General features: G+C 47.9%; 1 protein-coding gene across 2 annotated transcripts in view; it reads right to left on the bottom strand.

Annotated features, from left to right (window-relative positions):
* The window catches only part of Smoc2 (SPARC related modular calcium binding 2), a 131,021-nt gene extending 122,443 nt beyond the window's left edge, over positions 1-8,578 (bottom strand). For both annotated transcript variants that reach the window (XM_041680126.1, XM_041680127.1), the window contains exon 1: positions 8,299-8,578. In XM_041680126.1, the coding sequence (XP_041536060.1) occupies positions 8,299-8,382 (84 nt within the window). In that variant the 5' untranslated portion in view covers positions 8,383-8,578. The remainder of the gene's footprint in view (positions 1-8,298) is intronic.
* Positions 8,579-15,882: the final 7,304 nt, after the last annotated feature.

The raw sequence follows: 15,882 nt of genomic DNA, 5'->3' as shown, positions 1-15,882 counted from the left end.
TTTAAAGCCAACCTTCTACCCCCATCTGATATTTGGGGAGTAACACTGACTTTAACATGAATTCCCAGACTTCTCCATAAAGTTATTAGAGGCATCGAATACAATGTCCCTGCTTTTTAATTCCCTCAGCTGGGATTTTGTGCCTTGAGTTAAATGTCTAAGACTGGAAACTTGGAGTGGCAGCAGGCTAAGTTGCAGAGCCTTGGAATAGTTGGAAGCTGGACCCCGCTGGGGTGGGAATCCCAACCCAGCCTTCAGCCCCTCTGAAAGACAAAGTTTGCACCCTTGGGCTCCCTCCTGTGGTGAATTCAGAAAACATTAGCAACACTTTCCAAAGGGTGGAGGGGGTGGTCGGTTCTGCCCAGCAATTGCACCTGGATGTCTCTGGGAGAGACGCCAAGCACACAGAGAGGGAACTCTCAGCTCCACCTGGATTATGTCTATGAATAGAAAGATCTGTCTTTGGCAACTCTGCCCAAAAGATAAACCTTTTAGGAGCGAAGCCCTGATTGGCGTAGCACCTATCGGTGTATCCGCTTAAGAAAGAACTTGAGCGTGTATGTTCAGGTCACAGCTATTGCTCACTTTCCTTACCCTTAGGGGATTTCAACACTCTAAGCATACATGAAGCCAGGACGTGTATTTATAGTCACCTAGTAGGGAGATGGTGATGGAAAGTGAGATGTTATCTGGCACTGCTCAGAAAGCTGAGAGAACAGTGGAGTGGAAAAAACAGTGTTATTAGCACAGGCATCTCAACCCCGTGTACAAGAGACCCCAAAGACTGTGAGTTATGTGTCCAGGGAGGAAACTGTCCGTGTGACGAGGGCTGGAATCACAGTTCACAGCTTTGAACATCCTCAGCTAACCATGCAGCCTCAACTACAGTGTGAGTCCCCTACCTAGCAGCTCAGTGCAACTTAGGGATCCAATTTAGCATTTTATCAATGGCCGTTGTTAATGGTTAAATCACGGGAGGACTGGAAACTATGGTGCTCCTGGGGCTTTTTCCAGGCAGAGTGAAATCTGAGCCTCAGCTGGGGGCAAGCGTCTGTTATGCCCACCCCAGGGGCTAAGGAAGCCCCTCTACATGAAGAAACAGGAGCACACCACATTTGCATCATCTGAAGGATATTTCCAACCCAAAGTTAGGCATCCAAGGGAAAATACCAACGAACAGCAATGATAAAGTCCCAGCAAAGTTGACCAACAACAACACAGCTAAGGGTGACTGGCTACAGTCTCAGAACATCACTAGGAATATTAGCCAGACCCCAACATCTGCCATAGATCAAGGCTGTGTTTATGATCATGAATTCTGACACTTGTCTGTATGGATGTCACGTTTTAGATGTCCAGTAACTCCTCTGTGGGAACCAATGAGGGAAACCAGTGAGGGTCACTGTCCCACACGAAGCGCTGAGAACTTCAGTATCAGCTTCTCAGGTAACCCACACAAACCCCGCAAGCACTGACAACAGACACTAGGCCCAAGAACACAGGGTTAGGGACAAGGAAGGTGACCCCTGGCGAGCCCTGCCATCTCCTTTCAACACTAGAATGAACAAACCGTTCTCAGAGAAAAGGAAACGACGTGGATTGTTGTTGATGGATGAGCAGGCAAAGGTTTGAAATGAAAGAGTCTATCCCCCACTGGACTCAAAGTCCCAGAAACACTCCTGCAGGCGACTCCAGACAGGTTGTCCTGGAAGGGCGCCTTGCCATGCAGCTAACCCCAAGACAGAAAGCAGCAGAGTTCGGGGTTTCACCCTCTGTTTCAGTGTTTCAGTGTTTTCAGTAACGGCCTGTTTCGTCCACTCCAGAGGCAGCAGGGCTGGCCAAGACTGTCCCGGAAAAAGACCGGGATCATCTGTATATCTGCTTCAATAGTAGGATGGATCCGCTTTCTCTCTCTCTCTCTCTCTCTCTCTCTCTCTCTCTCTTTCTCTCTCCCCCTCCTTCACACCCCTTTTAAGAGATGAGTTTCTCTAGAAGGGACAGTGATGGCGTGTACTCTAGAACTCACTTTTCCTCCAGAGGCAGGACGGACAGGGCAGGGCCACTGTTCCAACCCAAACAAGAGGAATATTCTTTGCCTATTCGTTTCCCTATAAAGAATGCAATGGGTACCTGAAAATAGACCTCATTGTTGGTTGGACTCTTCTTTGACACAGAACTATGATGGAATAGCACAACATGAATTTCATACTCTCCCAAAGCTCAGAAAACCACACAGACAGCTCCAGGGAGCAGCTTCACACACAGGAAGTGTCATTGCCTGGAACCCCAGGCCATAAACAGATGAAAAACTCAAAAATACTTCTCTTCTTCCCTCTCCCTCATTGTGCCAACACCAGAAAGTAAAATAACAGTTCTCTTCCCAAAAGCCAACTCACGTGTGTATGTGTGCTCACACACAGATACACATCTATGTGTGTATGTTTGTTTATGCAGATGCTCATGTGGGGGGATGAATATGCATGTTTGTTTGTACAGAAGTCAAAGGGCAACCTTCCATGTCATTCATCGGGCGCCATTCATTCATCTTTGTATGCCTGAGGCCCGTCTCACATTGGCCTGGAGCTCACCAAGGGGGCCAGGCTGACAGGCGACAAGCAGCAGGCATCAGACCCACCCGTCTCTGCTCTCCAGAATGGCATGCATCGGACTGTCTCAGCCTCTCCAGCACTGAGATTCTAAGTGCATGCTGCCATGCACAGCTTTCTAAAAACATGGATTCTTATGCTTGTAAGGCAGACACTTTACTGAATGATCTATGTCTCCAGCACTTAAAAGCCAAGTTTTAAAATACTTAGGAAAATTTTAACTATACAGGTCCAAATTCTCTGCTGAATGAATTAACCAATAATCAAAACTAAGCTGCCCAGTAAATCATTTTCTGTTAATTTTTTCTAGAATTATTTTCTAAAATAAGAGCACAGATATGATTTCCTTCATTATTGTAAAATCTCTGTTTATGTTTTGTTTGTTTGTTTGGCAAGACAGGGTTTCTCTGTGTAGCCCTGGCTGTCCTGGAACTCATTCTGTAGACCGCACTGGCCTTGAACTCAGAGATCTGCCTGCCTCTGCCTCCTGAGTGCTGAAATTTAAGGAGTGCATCACCCACTGCCCAAATCGTGAAATCTCTATTTCGTATCAAAATAGTTATCAGTAGAGATGACTATATCTTCTTAAGTCTGTTTATGTTTACCTGATCTCTAAGGAAAGATGCTGTAGTAAGAACCTAGCTGTGAGATATGTCTACGCCGAGGTCTCTCCATATTTCAGATGGATACGTCGTTCTTGCTATTGTCATAACATGTGGTGCAGAAAGCAAAGGGTTCGTGTGTGGACAAAACCCACGTGGAGGGAAAGGAGTCTACATGGAACTCCTAGAGACCAAGACAGGCTCCAGAAAGCAGAGGCTGCTTTCCCATACTGCATGTGACCAAAGAGAAAAGAAAGGGCTGGCATGAAATCTTAAATGTTGGGGCTGGGGTTTTACTTGTGCAGTATGCCTGTAACAATGGATAAAACCAAAGCACAATAAAGTAATGAAATTGAAAAAGACTCAGATTTGTCAACTGAACTCCTCAGGCATTCACGGCCTTGCTGCCCTGAAGCTTAAAGGTACCTAGGAGTGACAATCACCTAGCTACTACCCAAAAACACGCTTCCATTACTGCTCAGAGTGCTGCCAACTCTGCTGGTTTTCTGAGCTCCTGGTGAAAGCATAAACTCCAGCAGGTGTGCACACACCTGTACGGCCAGAGAGGCATGGCCACCATAGTCCTCCTGGGTGCACCAGGAGGGCTTCAAGTCCAGCACCCTGGAGTATGTGACAACTTCATTGCTGCTTCGAGACACAGCCCTCATCATCATCAACCGATAACTGGTTCTTTTGCACAGATGCTGAGATCTCAGTCTGGGGATGCATGCTTTCTTTTCTGGCCCTTTGTGGTAGCAGACCATCTGACAAGGGCAAGAAATGTCCTGGACCATCAGGCAATCTAAGAAGCAACTCAACCCTGGCATACACCCATCTGGGGCTCCAAGTGGGTTCCTTGTTACTATTGTCTTTGTTACCGGATCTAAAAGATAAAACACCAAATCTGGAGGGGAAATTTACATGCACCAGTTGTATTTGGTTTTGGTTGTTGCCAACAAGCTTATGGTCTTATTTCTTTAAAAGTGACTGTAGTCCCTAATTGAAGACAGGCACGGAATGAGCCTAGTAGAGAAGCACTCACTAGAATCTCCAGACATCCGGCTGACCTCACCTCCACTGGCCCCACTGAGTCCTCATGGCTATTAGAGGTCACTTCTAAGAATGACAACAGGACTCTTCCCTGTCCCTGATAGGTTCTGGGGAAAAAAGGATCTTGGTGTCCCACCCTGTTGAGAAAGCCCCAGAACCACAGACCCCAGTGCAGGAACACAGGGCAGAGAATGTGAAGGACAGAAACTGACTGAGAACTCCCTCTGGGGCTACAGGGAGGGCCAGGAGGAAAAGAAACAGAATTGCTATAGGTTGATGAGAAGGGAGACAAAAGGCATCAAATGTAACTATTACAGGAGTAGAATGAAGAGAGAGAGAGAGAGAGAGAGAGAGAGAGAGAGAGAGAGAGATTGCATATGTATACGCTGTAGCAGTTTTACTTTAAGCTGCCCTGTGAATATGAATATACTTGTGTTTCATCAAAGTGAAGCTGTCCTGTGACCTTCTTGGTGTCGAACATCTGGCTAATTTGGTCAAATATTTTAGTATATAATTTCCATTTGTAATTCCTTCTTGATTCTAAGATATAAATGTGAGTTGACATCTTATTCCATGTTGTTTATTTGTGTTGAATTACAACCTTTGCTTTTTGGTTTTCAGCCTGAAACTATAAACCACACAAGAATGTACCCATGGTTCTCACTTGGAGTAATTTGGTTTCAGATCATGTGAAATTAGAATTCAATGAAACAGTAACTCATATTCTGAACGTGTCGTGTGGGCTACAATCTAATGTTTGATATACAGGTGGATATTCAGTGTCTAAAGACACACGATTAGGGACAGAACCCTGCCCCCTACCTAACCACACACAGAGCTGTCCATTCCATCTTTTGTAAATGAATTCACCCACAACAAGAAATTATCTCTTAGTTTTCTTCTCTAGCTTCAAAGTACTAATGGAATCTAGTTATAAGTTTGTGCTTGTATGTATGGAATCATGTGTCTTTTAATATAATTTTTAACCTATAAACATCTCCGTCCACCTCCAACCCCACAAACCACAGCCAGTCTTTATGGCCTCCCTATCGTATAGTCTTGGCTGGTCACACAGGTACAAGATTTCTTAGCCCCTGAGTCATAGTAGCCCACATGCATCCAGGCTACCATGTATCCTATCAAGCTTGAAGTTATTCACGACCTGAATTTCAAATCAAAACTAAATGTTTGGGTTTAGACGTCATGTACATGAGTTTCTGGTAGGAAACATTGTCTCTAGGTCCTCCTTCAAAACCTTCCAGTCTGTCTTCTGTCTTCCTTGCAGAGCATCGGACACAGTCAAAGTGTGTGGCCAGGTGAGGAAAGAAAGGTGATGACTTTGCTTATGACCCAGACTGAGGGATGAAGTGTCACAGCATGGCCCACACACGCCACTCCTCCATCACTCCAGTGCAGAAAGGAACAGGACCATCACGAGTAGATCCTGGGCTGATCAACAACCATACTCTCCTGAATCCACACATGCAATGCTGTCTTCCCACTCTCCTTCCCTCCAAAGATCCAAGCTGAAGAACACAGAGCGCACAGCAGAACACCTGCTGCTTACTGGAAAGAACACCAATGTCTGTGCACAACCAGGCCATGCAGAGTGGAAAAATCCACAGGCTGGCCCTGTACATATATACTTCCTCTCCAAGAGGTAAATCGGTTTACCTGCTTCTAGGGGAAATACACAGGACAAAAGGAGGCAGAGAACGAAGACTTCCCATCTGCCTGGACAGCCCACAGAATTCATCTCAACTAAGCCAGGCAAGAGGTCTGCTCCAATAGCATCAATATCCAGACACTCCTTAATGGCACCACCATGTGTGAACTGGTGGCTATGGTTTCTGAAAATCTCTTCCATGAACCAACAGCACAATGTGGAATGGAGAATGTGCATGTCCCAGGTGTACCAACTGTTAGCTCTAACTCTCAGGACACGCTAGGTAGGCTTCATCCCCACTCTACAGGTAAGACCACAGAAGACCAAAGAAGTTCAGTCCCCTGCATAAGATCAGACACCCATCAAGATAAGACCTGGTTCTCAAACATCCCCATGAACTGTGAGTCCCACACACCCTTGTAGACTGAAAGTGTCACACGCTGTCATGGTCCGTGAGTCCCGTGCACTCCTGTGGTCTGGGAGTTCCAGGTACATTGTGAACTGAGTCCCAAGTAATCCTACAGACTAACACAATGCTTCTACCATTTACTAGAGGTAGAATTTAATCCTTGTGCAGAGGAGGTCATTCTTTAGGTTAAGCTTCAAAGACCCAAAGACTTCTCCAGCAAACAGAAGGTAGCTTGAAAAGAGATTGGCACCACAGGAAAATCCAGAAGAGCTAACACTTCCCAGCGGCTGACCACTCAAAGCTCAACTTTCTATTGCAACCACAGTCTTAATTGTCTAGATTGGGGAGGGGGGGTGAGAGGAGAAGAATTATGGCAATGGTTTTCAAACTATCCTCATTACCAATCTAACGCAAGCACGCACGTGTGTGTGTGTGTGTGAGAGAGAGAGAGAGAGAGAGAGAGAGAGAGAGAGAGCGCACAGAGGAAGAAATGTCTATATGGTTCTTCTAGAAAATGTGTAGTAACTGCAGGCAGCTACTGCTTGGAGCTCACAAAGATGGTGCTAAGATCTCCCTTTCGAGAACTGGTCTGTTTTCCCAGGGACTTTAATTTACTTGGAGTGTGTGCATGCGCCCTGTATATACATGCACATCTATCCACACATCACACATCCATACATGAATGTACACATGCAGTCCTTCAGACTTCTTTCAGGATAGGGCAAGATTGAGTGGGTGAAAACTCCCTCCTGCTTCTATCTATGGCTCTAATCTATCAGTCACTCATGAGACACAAGGCAGGGCCCTAGGACTGCTCCAGAAGAATTTTAGGTATGAACAATGAACTCACTCAATCTTCCCTCTTCAAGCTGCTGAAAAACAGAGAGAGAGAAAGAAAAAGCAACAGGCTGGCCAGCTTGCTTTTGCAAAGAGCTCATAGGCAAGCCCTGGTTTTCCATAGGATAAGCACACTCCCTAGGGCACTGGCCTCTGCAGCACTCCTCTCCACAGGGGCCTCCTCACCACCTTAGTGTTTTCTCAAGCACTTGTTCAAAAACACATTTAAGTGGAATGCTTTCGTTTCGGCAGATTGCATTAATTATGGACTCTCTAGCGCGCGCGGGCCACACAAGGGCTGCCCGCTGGGATCTGCAGACACCGGCCTGGCAAAGTGGCCGCGGTTGTGTTGGCCTGAGGTGGACGGGCTCAGCCCCCATCCACAGCTCGGCATCTGGCACCTCACCTCTCGCCTTGGCGTAACCAGTACTGCTACTAAGAGAGACAAACTTAGAGTGGTCAACCGCAGTGCCACATGCGCTCGGGAGCGCGCCCTGGCGCGCACAGCATCCTGCCTCTGAGAGGAGGACCCGATAGACCAGGGACGGTCCTCTGTGCCTCCTGTGGCGCAGACCATTCCTCCTCTATGAGTTCTTCAACAAAAGAAAGATGGTCTTTAATTTAATGTCGTATCTGCTCCTTCTCGGCTCAATTAAGTGTCTCAGCGACGTTCAGCCACAAGTGGAGCCCATGGGCTGAGGCCTCTTTCCTCAGCAAAAAGGGAACAGTGGGTCCTCGTGGCGCCCAAGCTGAAAACGGCCCGCTTCCTAACCCCAAGAAGGGTCAGCGTTGGCAAGGTGGGTGCCCAATTACTGTGAGTTCGTCCTGAGACGATTGCAGTACTTTGGTGGTCCAGATACTTGTCCCTGTACTAGTCCATTCCCACCAAGGGGTGGGGGTGGGGGGTGCTCCGGACATCCCCGCGTGCCAACTCCCTTCTATCCTGTACTGATAGGACCCGCAGCCCTTCACATGCGAGTAGCTATAGACCCTGAACACCCATGCCATGGGGCTCTGTCAAACCCACCTGTTGGAGTTCACCCGGCCACCTGCTCCTAGAGCCTTGTTCTACAGGAGAGTATGGGTTCCGAGAGAGTGGGGAAGGCAGGGGTGCAGTTCCGGACTTACCGTGAGCGCCGAGAACTTCTGCGCAGGCACAGGCGGCAGCAGCGCGGCTAGCAGAGGCAGCCAGTACAACTGCGGCGGCAGCATGGTGACGCTAGAGAGGACCAAGCGAGGCAGGCGCTCCACGCGCTGCGCCCTGGCACACGGCGGAGATCTAGTGTAGAGCGCGAGGGAGGGAGGGCGAGCTAGAGCTGCTCCGCGGTCCTGCGGCCGCTGGTGGAGACCGCACGGCCCCTCCAGAAGCGCTCAGGCCGGCGCTCCTCGAACTCTGCGACTGCTCCTGGTGCTGTCAAATAGCTCTAGCTTCCCGGATCCACCCCTCCCGCCCTCTCCGCCCTCCCGCCCGCAGATCTCCTCCCTCGGCCCCACCTCCCTCGGTCACCGCGCCCGCGCAGGGGCCGCCCGGCGCTCAGGGCTGCGAAGGAGAAGGCAAGGGATACTAGGGCCCCGGCAAACGCGTATTGGTGCTGCTTGCACACCTCCTTCAAGCGAACGCAAGGGCACACCTTACAGGCGTGCACACTCACACAGGCTCCAAAGATGCACTGCCCTCCGCCCTCCTGCCTTTAGGCGCCTTCTATCCTCGCCTTGGCAGATCCCCACTGTGCCCGGACTCTCCTTTACCAGAATGCTGCCCTCTGAGATTCTGATTGGTCATTGGCTCTGTTGTAAGGCCTCTGAGGACACCGCGAAGTCCAGCAATTTTCCTCAGGTTAACCCTAGGGATGAGAGGGGTTTGGACAGAGATCTGTGAGACTTATGACTTTCTTCACTTGGGCAAACTTAGGGAAGGTGAGCGCGCACACTGATGTAGCCGCTTTAAACAGTTTGGATAAGCTTTTCAGGTGTTCTGCAACAAACCTGGTTGAGCAAGCTGTTGACTATGATGGAAACGAAGAGGATTTTGCACACTGGGTTCTTCAAAAGGACAGAATTGCTGAAATAGTTTAACCTTGACTGGTAGCTTGTCAGAAAAAGGCCCTACCTTACACAGAAAGCCAGCAGGGAAGACTTTTGAGAACAAAGAATCAATTGACTTGTCAGGGGCTCTCAGTAGGGAGCAAAACAGCAAAGTGGCCTCCGACTTTTCTCTCCTCTCCTCTGCTCTTCCGGAGATCCGTGTGAGCTCTAAGACTAACGGAAGGCAGCTACCCTGCCCGGACTGTGCCCTGGGTCTTCTGGAGAGGGGCAACATCGGGGCTGTAGACGGATGGCGTTGTAGAATGAGGTCCTCCAAACAAAACTGTCCCAGCTCCTTCAGAGTGTCTGTCCCTCCTTTCAAGGGGCCGTCGGGAGTGAGCCTGTGGACTGTTGACATTGTCTCAATGGAGAGAGAGTGGGAAGTGTCAGGGGACCCTCACCTGAGATTCCAATTGCCCAACCCTAGTCATTCTATGCAATTCTCCGTAATAGCACTTGGCCTTTTGGTCTCAGGAGGTGCACATGGTCTGGGAAAAATTAATTGAGAGGGGCTCCATAGAGGTGGGTATAGGGATGTCGACATCCAAGTTCTACAAAGACGTTCCAATAGGGCTGCTTTGAGGTCAGTCCCGTTCCTGCCAGGAACCCCTCACCCATGCCATGTAGGTAAGTCCAATAAACTCAAATTTCTCCAAGATGAACTTTGGTGCAATCATAGTTTGGTTTGCCGTTGGCCCTCATGAAGAGGGGTAGACCTTACATATGTCTCCACAGAGAAGGAATTCTCACAGCCCATGAGAAAGGTGACTCTCCAAGAGACAGCTGCTAGCAGAAGTCTTCAAACACCAATCTATCAAGTATTCAACACCCTTTCTACATGGAGAACATAGGGGAACATTGAACCAAAATTCTTCAGTCCAGGGAAAGGCACAACTGAGTAAGCAAAAGACATAAACATTTAAGTAAAAAAGACACTGTGTGCTGTTAACTTTACAGCATCTGAAAACACACCTTCAAGAGACAACTGATACAAAATATTTTCCTTTTGCCTTTAATTCCAAGGGCACACAGTAGTCGCTGAAATGTCTGCCCTCTTCTTAGGATTCAGAGTCTGAAATACCTCTTTGTCCACCCTCTTCCACTGTGAGTGCTCAGCATGTAAAGGTTTCATTTGCTCCCATTTTACAGATGAGGAACAAGTGAAATGGCCACAGGTCCTAGCCAGCCCCAAAATCAGAGGCCGAGTCCAGATGTCCTAACTTGGAAGTCTCGCAAGTCTACTCATGTCCCCTGGAGATGCAGATGGCAGAAGAAAACTCCTTGGCTCTCACTGCCTTGAATCCTCGAATCTCAACGCATCTTTCATGTGTCCTCTGGGATTCCAGGAGGATCAAGTGTAAAAAAACACCCTTTTCCAAGACACTGACAGATGGGGCGGGTGGGAGCCTTCCGAGACCCTCTAACATTTGGAGGCACTCAGATGGACTGAAGGCCAAGTTCTGTTTCCTCAGAGATGCTAGAGTGGAATTTGGAGAGGTAACCAGTTCTCACTGTGTGGAAAAAAACAGAACATTTATTAAAACCACTAAGAAATGATTGTGTGTGTCAGCCACTTCCTTCACAAAGTTAAGACAGAAAGTAGCCAGCGCACACTTCTGAGACACCCCTACAGGAATGAAAAATATCCCCTTCTGGAAAATGGGCTCTTGCTTTTAGGCAACAAGTGTGGCAGACTCACTTTTGGATGTGCCCGTGAACCCCAAATTTACATTTCTGCCATTAGTGAAAGCTGCAGTGAAGATGGGCAAAGGACAAATGTGCCCTAGAAACATCTTACGCCCCCCTCTCTCTCCTGAGAGAGGCTCTTGTTGGCCATTAGCTATGCAACTGTATCACTGTTCTTTTTCACTGTGTTAAACTGGAAAATCATTTTACTCTTGTGGAAGAGATCATTCTCCATAACAATCATGTCTGGCTTAGTTGTGTTTAACTGGGGCAGGGACGGGGGTTATACAAAACACAAGTAGAGTTGAGTATTCTTCTCTTGTTTGGTGACTCCCACCATTCACCTCAGCTGTCCTCTGGAGGCTGAGTTGGAGCAAGCAGCTGACCACTGTGCCTATGATGCATGTCATGGTCACCCAACAGCCAGTTCTTTCCGTAACATTTTCTTCGGGTTTCTACTTAGTGCTAAGGGAGGCCTCTTCCCAGATCCCTGCCAGGGTTTGGGAAGTCTCCATCCTCCTTTTGGACTGTCCTCACCTCCCTACCATGTCCTGTAACGTTGTCACCCTTGGTCCCTGTGATAGTGTGGAAATCGAGGTCTCCTCTCAGGATCTTAGATTTATTAATAGAAGAATTTAAGAATGACCCCTCAAACAGAAGTTTGAAGACAAGTTTAGCAGAGTTTAAAGGGAAGGAACACCCCCCGGGGCAGGCAAGCTGTAAATCCTAGCAGCTACACAGAGGAAGGGAACGAAGGAAAGAAGGGAAATTCTGAGCCAGCACAGAGGACAAACACAGAAGACAAGCAGCTTCGTGGCAGTGAGGGGGCCTTTAAAGAAAGAGAAGGAAGCCCAAAGTGTTAGGGAAGAGTGCTTAGAACACACACAGCAAAAGGAAAAGGAAAAGCCATGCTTTCCGGAGTAATTCAGTAAAATGGGCAGATTTAGGAAGCTACCTTGCTACTGCTCTGTAAACTGCTTCACTGGGAGCTGAGATTCTGTGAAAATCATTCCACTTGTCTCTTTAGCATGCTTAAGGTAAGCCTGCCTTCCTAAGAGCGGTCCCTGGGCTGAGTGAATGCACAGTTCAGGACAGCGTCGATTCGCTTGACCGGGAATTTTCCCTTGATCAGTCTTCATTGCTGGTCTAACACACGTAGCCTGAGGTCACATGTCCATTCCTGGCCTCTACACCAAGTTCTTCAACTCCATACCCTACTCGTTCGAGAAGAATACACCTTGACATTGATGGTGTTTCAATGGTTCTGGGAAGAGAATCCTGGTTGGGAAAGCAGTCATTGCAGGACACAGTGGACACTATTGCCATGCTGAGGTGTCAGTACTGTATACTGGGGAGAGACAGTGTGGCTGGGCACCTACTCTTGGCTGGAGTTAGGGCCGCTGCTGTAGTTTTGTGCATGCACCAGAGTTGGGATGAGTTTTTTTGTTCAAACATGTAAACAAGCCTTCTTGTCCTTCACATGACATATTTCATGTCAACACTTCCCATCACTTTTATGGAGATAGCGCATGATCAATTGGAATGTGCTGGCCGTCCCAAAGCTAAGGCATTCCCACAGGAGCTCTGAGAGTTTCAGTCTTCTGTCAACGATGATCATGACCCAGGAGGTCACAGAGCATGCAACACTGAAGCAGGCACAGACTTGGCTTCACCTCAATAGGGTCTTCTTCTTCTCAGAGTCTCCGGCTTTTGAAGGGCTTAGAAAAGGTTCAGGCTACAATGCAGCCTGGTCTTGAGACGCTTAGACCTTAAGACTCAAATTCAAGTCCTCTGAGGGATGATGGAAACTACAGGCATTTCGCCCAAGAGAGCGTGTGAGCATGCGTACATGAGCACACGCTCACTGACTCATTCTGCATATTGTTCGAGGTCTTACCTCAAAACAAACAAAAGCACATTGTGGTTGTTTCTGGATTATTGATGGTTCTTCAGCCCCAGGACAGTGTTTCACAACTTAAGGCTAATGTTTCCAAATGAACGCTCTGTCTCACGAAGCCACAGGCAGAATCATCACCTTCCTGAGACATCCAACCTTGCAGCATTGCTGACAGATGCCAGAGCCTGCAGAAAGGGCACAGTCCTGGGAAGGAGAATGAGCAATTCATTCAACTTAAATAATGGATCTTACTGAATGCTCAGAACACCCTGTGAGGATTACTGGCAATACTCAGGCTCCATGAAAAATCAGCCTATCCCCTCCTGGAACACGCTTTGTCAGGGTGTGACTCTTGCAGAATGTACCAACTTCAGAGCTAAGAAAATCCTCCAAGACCATGTGTGTCTCCGTTCACAGAAGCAGGGTAGGAGCTGAGTGAAGTCAGCCTCCTCCAAACCCACATGGCCTGGACCACCTCAGGACTGGCTCTTCTTCTTATCCCAGCCTAGACAATCTTAGGATCATCCCTTCTCATCAGCCCATCCTTCAATCTACCCTACCTCACCTACCTCAGGATCAATTCCTTGTCAGACCAGCTTAAACTACCTCAGCAGAGAAGGATCAGCCCTTCCTGTGAACTAGCCTGGCCTACCTCAGGAATGGCCTTCCTTGTCAGTCAAGCCTAGACCATCATCTCAGGACCAGTCCTCCCTGTCCACCCAACCTAGAGGGTCCCTTCTTCCTTTCTTCATGGGAGACATACCTTCAGAAGAGGGGGAGAGAAGACGTTTTAAAATGGAGAGAGAAATATGGCTTGCCGGGAGTCCTCTAGGGCAGTGTGGACCACACAGAGTTTATACGGACAGAAAACGGTGTAAGAAGATACTCTATTAAAAAGAACTCTCCGTTAACATCCAGGGATTCCTGCTTCCTCTCAGCAGTCCCTAACCCAGCTGCATGGGACAGAATTCCACACACCCTCTAAGCCTTAATTCCTCCCTCTTCTCTGGGCATTGAAATATATCGCACAAAGAGAAAATTCTCTTCTATATTTCAGACAAACTGTTTCATGCCGAAGCTACCTGGCAGTGGAAGCCTACGCTGAGACGTCCCCACCCCCGCTGCTGTGTGTCCCCTAGACAGCATACTTCTTATGCAGCTGTACTTCATCAGCTGGCTCTGGTTTGTGTTCCTCTCGCTGCCTACAGCCCAGGAAGCCAAAGAAACCTGTTTGGTCCTGGCTGGTTTTACCTCCAGCCTGTGCAGTATCTTTTGTCCCTAGAAAGCCACACCTAAAAGAGATTCAGTTGTGTGTTCTGACATTCTGCATGCCCAGAGGAAACCACACTTCTTCTTTCATTCCCGTAAGGTAGTTTAGTTTCAGCACTGAGAGCACTCAAACTGGAGAAGCTTACAGCTGGAGAAAGGAAGACAGAAAGATAGTCTTCTACATCTAACAAAGCTGGCCTTCTGTAGGCACCAAACGGCCACTCCGTGTCCCAGGCTCACACACCACATGGGGGAGGGGGTGCAGATCCAAGCACAGCAGCATAGGGGCAGTGGCACAGTGCTGATCTGCTCCCTTTAGCTCCACCCTCCCCGGTAAGTTCCTTGTTCAAACCCTTGGCACCTGCCTCCTCCATAACCTGAGTCACTCACCCTTTCGCATCTGCCCACATCTTTTAGTGCCTTTCTAACACCAGCTCAACGCTGACCCTGGTCACTACAGCATCTCTGGCGGAACAGGTCGTGCTTCGGATGCTCAGGACACACAGCACCTGTTTCAAAACTTCCAGGGGGTCTCCATGGAGATGCATCCGGACTTTCTGGGATAAACAGAGTTGTGACTTTGGGCTACGTTTGTCATTTCAGCAATTGTACATAATTCAGCACCAAAGGTTCCCTCACAAGAATGGTGAGTTCTGCAACGTATCTGATCTACCCAGTGTCTTAACGGGCAGCTGGGCCACCCCACAGCTTCCTAGGGGCCTTGAGCCTCTAAGTGGACTTGACTTGGAAAATAGTCAGTGTGAAAGTCGGAAAAGAGAGCCTTGAAGTTTATTGGTTAGTTTGAATGATCAGAATTATCAGAAGCAGTCACGTGTGGTGGCATACACCTTTAATTGCAGCACTTGGTAGGCAGAGGCAGGCTGATCTCTGTAAGTTTGAGGCCAAACTGGTCTTCAAAGTGAGTTCCAGAAAACCCAGGGTTACACAGAGAAACCCTGTCCTGAAAAGTATAACTATAGCTGTAATCATTTTTAAGATTTTGTAATTTTATTTTAAGAATTTTCAAGTATTTAAAAAATTTTCAAATTTGTTTTCTAGTGAGAAACTATTAGAATTTACATAATACTATTAGGAGGAAGTATAATCTAAGAGAAAATATTTCTAACCAATTTATGATACAGTCTTCTCTTACAAATAAATATCTTTTAGGACCACCCCACCTTGTGGATGGAGCTGCAGGAGTGAGCTGCAGGAAGGAGATGCCCTTATTCTCCAGGAATGACAACTTGCAGGTCAGAAGCCCCAGGGACCCAGATGCTGGAATTCCTTTCACTGGATATAGGACCTTTGAACACACAGACACACACAGTAAGAGAGAGAGGAGGTGGGATGGAGAGACAGACAGACAGACAAAGGGAGACACAGATCCACCCATCTGCATGCCTCTTCCTCAGAAATGAAGAGGTTGCAGGATCTCCAGACCCTTGAAGACGTACCCAGTGAACATGGGAATCAGAGCCTCTGTGCTGTGTGTCCCATAGAGAGCAGCCTAGGAAGTCTACTGCCCTAATCTTCCTCCCCAGTGCACACAGAAGGCAGGACACAAAGGGCAGAGAGGAGAGGAGGCCTAACCAGTACCAAAATGAGATATCAAAGAATGGGCAAGGCAGAGAGGTAAGTAGGAGAGAGAAACAGACTGGGGACTTACTCTAAACTAGACCCTACCACCACCCTAATAAACCTATATAACTTTGTAATGGCAGTCTAAATGCTTATCCTTAAATCTGCAGATAAGGTAGCTCTCACTTCTCATC

Source organism: Microtus oregoni, unplaced genomic scaffold, assembly GCF_018167655.1.
Source record: "Microtus oregoni isolate MIOR12 unplaced genomic scaffold, Mior012 000033F_ref0000390, whole genome shotgun sequence".
NCBI classification, from domain to species: Eukaryota; Metazoa; Chordata; class Mammalia; order Rodentia; family Cricetidae; genus Microtus; species Microtus oregoni.
The sequence above is the reverse complement of the archived record's forward strand: the minus strand, read 5'-3'. Positions and strand labels throughout refer to the sequence as shown.